The sequence below is a fragment of the Triticum aestivum genome, chromosome 2A, assembly GCF_018294505.1.
Source record: "Triticum aestivum cultivar Chinese Spring chromosome 2A, IWGSC CS RefSeq v2.1, whole genome shotgun sequence".
Lineage (NCBI taxonomy): Eukaryota > Viridiplantae > Streptophyta > Magnoliopsida > Poales > Poaceae > Triticum > Triticum aestivum.
The window spans coordinates 736997233-737007251 of NC_057797.1; the positions used below are offsets into that span (position 1 = coordinate 736997233).

The following is a 10019-nucleotide window of genomic DNA, read 5'->3' on the forward strand; positions in this document are numbered from 1 at the left end:
CGTGTCTCGCAAAATAATCGGCCAGGCGGAGGCCCTAGTGGTCTTCGTGCGAAGTCACTGTTCTACGTGTGATCAGTCCTCTTTGATCTGGCCATCAACGAGTTCCAGACTTCTCCTTCAAAGAAAAACAAAGGCTGGCGTATGACGCTCTTTGACACCTTGATTGGATAGGGGCCGGTCGTGTGCACCCGCAACATCAACATAACTAGCTTCACCGGGTGATCGTGAAGCCCTGTTTTTGTTGACACCTTGGTACATGTCTGCACCAAGATTTCTAAGGTATCAACTCATGTGGAGAATGCCATAGCGTGATTGGAGGACCTGCAATAGGCAAAGTCAAGGTTTTGGATGCGATGGAGACTTTGCTTCACATGCAGTTGTTCAGACTTGGCTTGCGGAATAATGGCTTGGTCTATTTTGCAGGCAAAGGGACAAAACAAAAGGATGTTGGATTTGGGAACAAGGCTACTAAAACATGTAGCAAGTGATGTGTATAAAGCTTCCTAAGGGTGGCCTCGCTTGATGCAAGCTGTTGGAGATGGAGTGCTTCTTCTCTAGTAGTAGTAATAGTGGTCTAAGTGGTGTCGAGTGTCTTTGTTTGGTCATGTTCCTGTTTATTTTGCTAAGACTTGAGTAACTCCCCTCTCCTGCTCTTGTTTTGCACGTGTGCTGTCTCAGAGTTTGGGAGTTTGGCTGTGGTTCTGCTTGTAGCTCGTACTATTGGTTTCCCTTAATGGAAATAGAAAGGGGAAGCCTTTCTTTTCTTAAAAAAAGCATTCCCCAAAAATCATAAGTCAATAATGCTAATTTACAAAACATTTCTTACTTTTTTGTGAGAAAAAACATTTCCTACTTGTGTAAACTGGAAACAGAGCAAGACTCCGTGTGGAGCTTCACCCTATGCCGTCACTGGATCAATGGACTTGCTTCACCATTGCAACGCTCGGCTTAGGAGCAGGAGCGCTTGCTGCCGAGACCTCGCTGTCCCTCCCCTTGTCCCGGCTGCTGCTCGTGTACGTGCCGGTGCCGCTCGACAACGCCCAGCCGCTGGAGCTGCCGCCGCTCGACACGTAGTGGAACGGGTTCACCGGCGGCACGATGGCCATCTCCCCCTCCAGCATCCGCACTACGCTGCTCATCGTCGGCCGCGCCGACGGCTGGAATTGGACGCACCATAGCGCCACCTTACACATGGTCTCCGCCTTCTCCCGGTCAGCCTCCCCGATGCCGGCGGCCGCAGACACGATGCACTCCATGTCCCCTTGCTCGTACTTGTCCCACACCCACTTGGGGAACCACTCGCGGCTCTCGTCCTCCAGCCGGGCGTCGTAATTCCGGCGCTGCCCTAGGATCTCAAACAGCACCATGCCGAAGCTGTAAACGTCGCACTTCTCTGTCGTCGGCAGCGCCATCCACAGCTCCGGCGCGGCGTACCCCGGCGTCCCGCGCCCGCCGCCCGTGAGCGACGACATGTGCGTGTTCTCGCGCTCGCCCAGCCGGGCCAGCCCGAAGTCGGCCACCTTGGGGGTGAAGTCGGCGGTGAGGAGGATGTTGGGCGGCTTGATGTCGTAGTGCACGATCCTGTGCTGGCACTCCTCGTGCAGATACCGGATCCCCTTGGCCGTGCCGACGGCGATGTTGTGCAGCGTCCGCCACTCGAGCCTCTCCCTCCTCTCCTCCCCGCCGTCGCTGTCGCCGTCGACTTCCCCGTCGCGGTAGAGGTACTTCTCCAGCGATCCGTTCTCGAGGTACTCGTAGACGAGCGCCTTGGTGTCCGGGTCGAAGCAGAAGCCGTAGAGCCTGACGAGGTGCACGTGGTAGGTCCGGCCGATGGTGCCGATCTCCGCCATGAACCCCTCCCGCACCTTCTTGTTCATGGACACCTTGAGAACCTTCACCGCCACGGGCAGCCCGTTGGGAAGCTCCCCCTTGTAGACCACCCCGAAGCCGCCGGAGCCGAGCTCGGTGGAGTAGTTCCCGGTGCACGACGCCAGCTGCCCGGAGCTGAATCGCATCGGCTTCTCGTTCAAGATCTCGTGGAGAAACTTCTCCACCGGACCAATCTCGATGACCACGTCGTCCACGCCGGCGCCGTCGTCCGGGGCTGCTCGCCGGTCCCGGTTCCTCCTACTTATCTCCTCCATGATCTTGGTCACGATCTTCTTGTGCATTTTCTTCCTCACGTGGCGGCATCGCCTGATCACGGCCATCGTTATGAACACCGCCACGGTCGCACAGACGGCCGATACTGGATGAATCGAGGCAAGAACACGAGTTAGCCGAAGAAAAACTGATTAAGGACCAGACAATTAAAATCTACTCATTCTGTCAGGTGCATGTGTATGCATGTTAATTACCAGTTGCAGTGACAGCCGCCGACATGCCTGACATGCCGCCAAGCTCTCAACGCCTTCTTGCTTCCTGCATTACGAGTTCATGACATTGGTCAGACAAGGGTTGATAATCATTCTACTCTCTAGTACTCCTCCCTAATAAAATGGCTCAGCGGGAAGATAGTGATAATGCTGGCAAGGGACTGATTGATTCGACAGGTAAAGTTGACGAAACTGAAGCGTGCTTGGACTTGTAAACGGTATCTGCGTCATGGCATATGTCAGACGATCAAGAAAGAAGAAGGCAGGGCGCTGATTGATATGTTGAGTATATTGATTCTAAGGAAAGATAGGATAGCGTAGGATATTATTCTGCCTTGCCTTGTACTTCAAGTAGATCATTGTACTCTTATATATATGCCTGCGAGGCTCAAGCAATACATCAAACTATTTCACCAATTCCTTTCTCCCTTCTAGCATGGTATCAGCCTAATCTCGATCCAAAACCCTAGCCATCGATGCCGCTTCCGCACCGCGCCGCCCCCGGGGCGGTCGATCTTCATGATCGTCACCGGGGGCTGTGCGACCCGTATCTAGGGTTCGTCCGCCGATCCGGTCGATCGGCTATCCTAAAAAGTCTTTTTCTCGATCCATTAATTGAGGTTTTTCTCTCTCACCGATCAATTGATCGGTGTTCTTTTTTGGTTTTTCGATCTATGATCGGTTTGCATCGTCCGCCGTCATCTGTCGTCTACAACACGTGTCTACTCCGTCGCCATCTTCATCAGGCATCGACGCCGCTGCCACGTCCAACGCTTCAGCGGCAGCCGGGCGCACCTTCCTGCGCTGGCCCGTCGTCGCAAGCGGTGAGGCCTGTGGCCGCACTCACGTCCCGCGCGGACGTGGACGGACGCTCGCGTGACCGCGTGCTGTGCCTGCACTCTCCAATGACTCACGGTGTACATGATGGCTCACGCATTGCGTGCGTGCGTTTGTTTGCATCTATTTCGTTTCATGTGGGCTTTGCAGGATACATGAAGATCACCGTCTAAGTTTACACGTTTCTACACCGATCGAGCAACGGCTTGTCGCTACGTCGCCCCGTCAGGTCGCAGGCCATCGCCTTGTGGTTCTCCCCGTGGTTGCACTGATCCGCGTCGCCGCTGCGTCGTCCCTTCGGGCCATAGTGCCGCAGCCCGCGGTCAACCGCCGCCCCGAGGCCGTTCGCTCTAGGCCATCCCCGAGGCTGCACCGACCTTGCGCTGCCGCTACGCCACCCCATCGGGCCACAGCGAGCGTGGCGCGCGGTCCCTGCAACCGCCTTGAGGTCTTCCACCGTCGCCCCGACCTGCGCGCTGCCGTTGTGTCGCCCCTTCGGGCCGCAACGTCGCGGCGCGCGGTCCACTCCGCCCTCCCCACGCGTCGACTTCTACGTGGTATGCGTCGCGCCGCCTCCCTAGGCGCGGGAACGCCACTGTCCGCGCCGGTCCTCGTCACGCTGTCTGGTTCTTCCTCGCCTACTTCGAGCATCGTCGCCGTGCTTCTGACCTAGCCGCCGCCGCCGCCGCCTCGGGCCGCCGCCGCCGCTCTTCTTCCCAGTCCACGGCGACTACCTCGACACCGGCCACCCCGACTCGACATCGACCACGGCGTCCCTCGCACGGCTACCTCAACAACGGCTACACCACCCTACGCTCTCGGCTACATCGACATCGGCACAAAGGGCTACCGCCTTGCTTGAGCAACCTTGACGGTTTCCACTCCAGCCATAACTTCCGCGATGCATCGACCGTTACGACTGTGGGGGGTGTCCGTCAGCTTGCCTCCGGATTCTTCTCCAGTCTCACCGTCTGCGTCGCTACCGTTGTGACTGCAGGAAATGTTGAGTATATTGATTCTAAGGAAAGATAGGATAGCGTAGGATATTATTCTGTCTTGCCTTGTACTTCAAATATATCATTGTACTCCTATATATATGCCCGCGAGACTCAAGCAATACATCAAACTATTCCACCAATTCCTATCTCCCTTCTAACAGATACGCACCCAACCAACCATTGCTCTCCGCTTGCATAGTCGGTTTGACGATTCCATCGTTTGACCAGAGCGGGTTTTACTTGCCCTAGTTTAGCCTTATATTATCGTGGACAGGTGGACTGTAGCTACTCTTTTTATTCACTTATTATGCCCCAAAATAATACAGGAGACGGGGAGAGAGATCCAATAATTTCGTTTCACAAAATCTCCTGAATCGATCAAAGTTACAAGCACCGAGCACCCACCCCATCAACTGCTCAAACAGAAAGGAATCTATTCTAGACACCAAGGATGATCCGCGGATGCAAATTCAGAAAACCATAGCGGTTGCAAGAACAACTGACCGAATCAGAAGATCAAGCTTCAGCCGCTTAGCGGTTGCAGATTCAGAGAAGCGTAGATCAGTTCGATTGAGCAACAGAAACTGACCGTAGGATAGCACATAGCAGTTGCAGTGGCAAGATAATTGCATGAAGTCAGAGCAACTTACTTTGAGTCAGTGTCTTCTTTCCGCTCGATCCTCTTAGTGCACCCAGCGCTGCTGCTGCTGCTGCTTTCTTCTAAAAATGAGGGTAAAGTGCACCGCGCCCACGCGCGCGCTTAATTAGCACAGACGAATCTCACTGAGCGCAGCAAAGCATCGCTCTGATATAAGAAGACGATAGTAGAGGAGAGGCCGAGTGAGCCGGGGTCGGGGTGGGTGTGCGTATGTATGCATGTAGATGCAGGAGGAAGGAAGGAAGGAAGGAAGGAGATGAGTAGGCGCGCTCAGCCGGCAGCCGTGCTTGACTGCTCCAGCAAATAAGTAGAGTAGCTAGCTGACCAGAGGCGTTGGAGCAGGCGAGCGGAGGTGCCTCAGTTGCCTGCAGGCGCGTTTGCTGCTTTGCGGCGTCTCTCGTCTGAATCGTCATCTCATCTGCCACGTTGTGAGTTGCAGCTTCCGCCTCCGTCTCCGGTCGTGCTGCCGACTTGTGCTCTGCTATCTCGGCCTGGCCGGCCCAAGTCATGGCCCACTCCCAGTGTGGTGAATGAATCATACAGTTTGACAAAGTCCTCAGGGACACGTCTCCAACCGTGTAGTATTACTTGTCGTTATTATTACGTCGCACATGCTATTACTGGGAGAAAACTCACCAGACCTAAGTTACCCGGATACTTCTGGGACGTATCGGATACTCTGATACGTTTGGATACTTCTCAAAACGTATCAAACACGTATCCCCTATTTTCTGGTTTTCAAATAAATAAATAAGTTCGGATAATTTGGGGATACCTGTGGGATACCACATGGACACGGGAAAAGGAAAAACCTATCTATCCATACCCACGACAGCCACCTTCATTTTTTCGCCTCATTCTTCCCCCACCTTACGTGCCAAAATGTGACCGATCCTACCTTCGGCAGCTTCAAATTGAAGTTGCAGCAGCCAACAACTGAAGAGAACTAGGATCATATTTATGGTGTATTTTCCACGTTCCTATCACCTTATTAGTATTCTTAAACTGTCATATTTTCATATAATAATTATTTTCTATATAATTTTTTGTATGATTATATATATACAAATGTATCCCTATATCCATGTCTTCAAAAAATTGGCGCACCCTGTATCACGGTGTCCATATCCGTATCCGTATCCGTGCAACTTAGCACCAGATTAAGGGTCTAAATGCGGTTTTTCATTATAGACATAAATATGGCAAGTAGTCAAAATACTCAAAACTGAGCATATAACAGGCTTGAGAAAGGTACTGGATTGATCTTCAGCATAAACAGTTACTTTCTTGATCAATTGTCTTTCATTCCAAGACTCACAAAATTTATTCTTGTAATTATTTTATATCGTGGATAAAGTTTTTCCTTCTCAATTATGTACCCATTTTTTTATTAAAAGAGGGGCCAATCCTCCGAATTTCTATCATGCCCCGTTTGGATGTATGTATTGAAGCCCCCGAATCGAAATTGGTATTAGGCCTTTCCAATACAGTTGTTTGAATGATCTTTGAACTGTGACACACGGAAACTAATCTCAGTACCAACCGGTATTGAGCAACACTGGCACCTTCACGAAACAAATGGGACCCTCACGCTATGTATTCCTCTAAAATCGCCCTGTCTTCTCAACTCCACAAAACATACCGCTTCGGCCACGAAAAGGAAGAAAGTAGGCGGCAGGAGGATAAGGAGGCGATGACCACGGTGAAGGCAACTAGTTAAATTTTTGTCTGCCTATTGTGTAGATTACTGAGGTGTCCATAGACCACCTCTCACTACATCTCTTGTATCAACTAGTTAATTTTGTGTCCACGTTTGTGCAGATTACTGAGGTGTTCGTTGATCTGCAGAATTAATATTGCTGTCATGTGAACATTTTTACTGCTATATAATCATCCAATTACAATCATACTTTGTGCAGATTTTGTTCCGGGACACATTGATTAATTATAATTCATGAAACTATGCAATTTTAGAGTTTGTCGTCCAAACAAGATTTGGTATTGAAACCTCACTTTGATTTCATTACCAAATTGAACAACCAAACTGTTGGGAAACGTAACATGCAATTTTAAAAAAATTCCTACGCTCACGCAAGATCTATCTAGGAGATGCATAGTAATGAGAGGAGGAGAGTGTGTCCACGTACCCTTGTAGACCGAAAGCAGAAGTGTTTAACAACGCGGTTGATGTAGCTGAACTTCTTCTCGTTCCGACCGATCAAGCACCGAACGTACGGCACCTCCGAGTTCTGTACGCGTTCAGCTCGATGATGTCCCTCGAACTCTTGATCCAGCAAAGTGTCGAGGGAGAGTTCCGTCGGCATGACGGCGTGGTGACGGTGATGGTGAGGTGATCCGCGCAGGACTTCACCTAAGCACTACGTAAATATGACGGAGGCGTAAACTATGGAGGAGGCGCCGCACACGGCTAACAATGTTTGTTGTGTGTTCTAGCGGTGCCCCCCCCTCATATATATAGTTTGGAGGGGAGGAGAGGCAGCCAAGGGGCTATTCGGCTTCCCCCTTACCTATTCCTATTCGGAGTAAGAAGAAGAGGGGAAGGGGGAATCCTATTCCCTTTTCCTTTCCTCCTTCCCCTTTTTACTTCAATTTGGCCAGCCCATATGAGGGAGGGAGGGGGGACGTATCAGCGCAGTAGGTTGAGGGGTAACTAATTATGGTTCCGATTGAGGTGAAGATAACCCGAACAAACCCCTCAAAAGATTGTTTTCCATAGTAACAAGTGACAATAAATTTCAGCACGTAGTAATATTTTTTTCTTACCAATTTCCACTTACTAAGAGCGCTTCACTCCACGACAACGACGCCAGAAAAGCCTTGATGACCCACAAGTATAAGGGATCAATCATAGTCCTTTCGATAAATAAGGGTGTTAAACCCAACGAGGAGTAGAAGGAAATGACAAGTGGTTTTCAGCAAGGTATTCTTTGTCAACACTGAAATTATAAGTAACGAGTAGTTTGATAGCAAGATAATTTTTGACGAGCAAGTAACGGTAATAGTAACAAAAGTGCAGCAAGGTAGCCCAATCCTTTTGAGCCAAAGGACATGCCAAAACGGTCTCTTATGATAAGCAAAGCATTTTTGAGGGTACACGAGAATTTTATCTAGTCACTTTGATCATGTTGGTTTGATTTGTGTTCGCTACTTTGATAATTTGATATGTGGGTGGACCGGTGCTTAGGTGTTGTTCTTACTTGAATAAACCTCCTACTTATTATTAACCATCTCGCAAGCATCCGCAACTACGAGAAAAATATTAAGAATAAATTCTAACCATAGCATTCAACTTTTGGATCCAAATCAGCCCCTTACGGAATAGCACATAAACTAGGGTTTAACCTTCTGTCACTCTCGCAACCCATCATCTAATAACTACTCCACAATGCATTCCCTTAGGCCCAAATATGGTGAAGTGTCATCTAGTCGACCTTCACATGACACCACTAAAGGAAACACAACATACATACCATCAAAATATCGAACACATATAAAATTCACATGATTACTTGCAACATGATTTCTCCCGTGACCCCAAGAACAAAAGTAACTACTCACAAATGATAATCATGCTCAAGATCAGAGGGGTATTAAATATCATAATAGATCTGAACATATAATCTTCCACCAAATAAATCATATAGAAATCAACTACAAGATGTGATCAACACTACTAGTCACCCACAAGTACCAATCTATAGTTCTGGTACAAAGATTGAACACAAGAGATGAACTAGGGTTTGAGAGGAGATGGTGTTGTTGAAGATATTGATGGAGATTGCCCTCCCCAAGATGAGAGAGTTGCTAGTGATGATGATGACGATGATTTCCCTCCTCCGGGAGGGAAGTTCCCCCGGCGGAATCGCTCCGCCGGAGGGCAAAAGTGCTCCTGCCCAAGTTCCGCCTCGAGACGGCGGCGCTTCGTTCTGAAAGTCCTCCCCTTATTTTTTCTAGGTCAAAATGACTTATATACCAGAAGAGGGGCACCAAGGTGGGCTGGGCTGAGCAAAACCCACCAGGGCGCACCCTGGTGTCTTGTGATCACCAAGTGCCCCCCCCTCCAGTAGTTATTTACTCCAGTATTTCTTATATATTCCATAAAAAATCTCCGCAAAGTTTCAGCTCATTTGAAGTTGTGTATAATAGGTAGCCCGATGTAGCTTTTTCAGGTCCAGATTTCCAGCTGCCAGAATTCTCCTTCTTTCTGTGAACCTAGCATATTATGAGAGAAAAGGCATTAGAATTACTCCAAAAAGCATTATTATGCATAAAAACAATATAAATAACAGTAGGTAAACATGATGAAAAATGGAGGTGTCAACCAACACCATCCTTTTTTCATTCTTTGGAAACTTCTAATCCGGTTTCCAAAGTAGTTAGTAAGTGTAGTCGTAGAATCTAAGCTAAAAGCACATTTCCACCAGCAAGCTCCAAACTAAATTAGAAGTGAAGCACTGGGGAATCAAATGATTTATGGTTTCATCCTTACCACAAAAAAATACACATTTTACTTCTAAACCGTCCTCACCTAAGGAGAGTACCCTTAGTGAGAATATTTTTTTCAAAGGTTGTTGCTTGTTTGGTCATTCGATCATAGGGCCGTAGTACGCCATTCCCAACGAGGAGCGCCTTTATTTCCGTATTGAACTTCGCTGGCAGTGGCGGGGCTAGGAGAGAATCACGGGGGCAAGGAGATAATATAGATGTTTGAGGGGGGTGGAAAATGAATGCAATCTTCTTAATCTATGCCTTTCTTTTTATTTTCCTTCACTAAATATCCAAGGGCTGGGGGCGACACCTCCCTCAGCAGTGCATGTAGCTCCACCACTGTCGCTAGGAAGAAAAAGTTCGACAGTGTCCTTGTCGAACAACCTCGTTTCTCGCTTTTTTCGATTGACTCATGGGACTCTACAGAATTCCTCATTGAGGATTGTTCTAGCCATCTCCACAAGGGTCCATCCGGTTCTTCCTCAAATGGTTGCATCAATCTTTATCAAAGTTTTAGCCATAAGCCAAAGGAAAACTTTGACCTTAGCAGGTATATTGACCTTTCAAAGAAAGTTTTTAGGAAATTTGCATTATATTCAATTAGTTTTCTTTATAGAGACTTGACAAAAAATTCATCAGTTA

At 48.7% G+C, this 10019-nt stretch overlaps 1 protein-coding gene across 2 annotated transcripts; it reads right to left on the reverse strand.

Moving 5' to 3' along the window:
• Window positions 1-736: 736 nt before the first annotated feature.
• On the reverse strand, window positions 737-5185 carry LOC123190706 (G-type lectin S-receptor-like serine/threonine-protein kinase SD2-5). 2 transcript variants are annotated; one of them, XM_044603404.1, is made up of 3 exons: window positions 4861-5185; window positions 2358-2421; window positions 737-2248 (listed from the first exon to the last, which is right to left on the reverse strand). In XM_044603404.1, exons 2-3 carry the CDS (start codon window positions 2389-2391, stop codon window positions 915-917), a joined length of 1368 nt encoding a protein of 455 aa, XP_044459339.1. In that variant the 5' UTR covers window positions 2392-2421; window positions 4861-5185; the 3' UTR covers window positions 737-914. The 2 variants fall into 2 exon arrangements, with proteins under 2 accessions (XP_044459339.1, XP_044459338.1); XM_044603403.1 differs by lacking the exon at window positions 4861-5185 and having other exon boundaries at window positions 2358-3073.
• Window positions 5186-10019: the final 4834 nt, after the last annotated feature.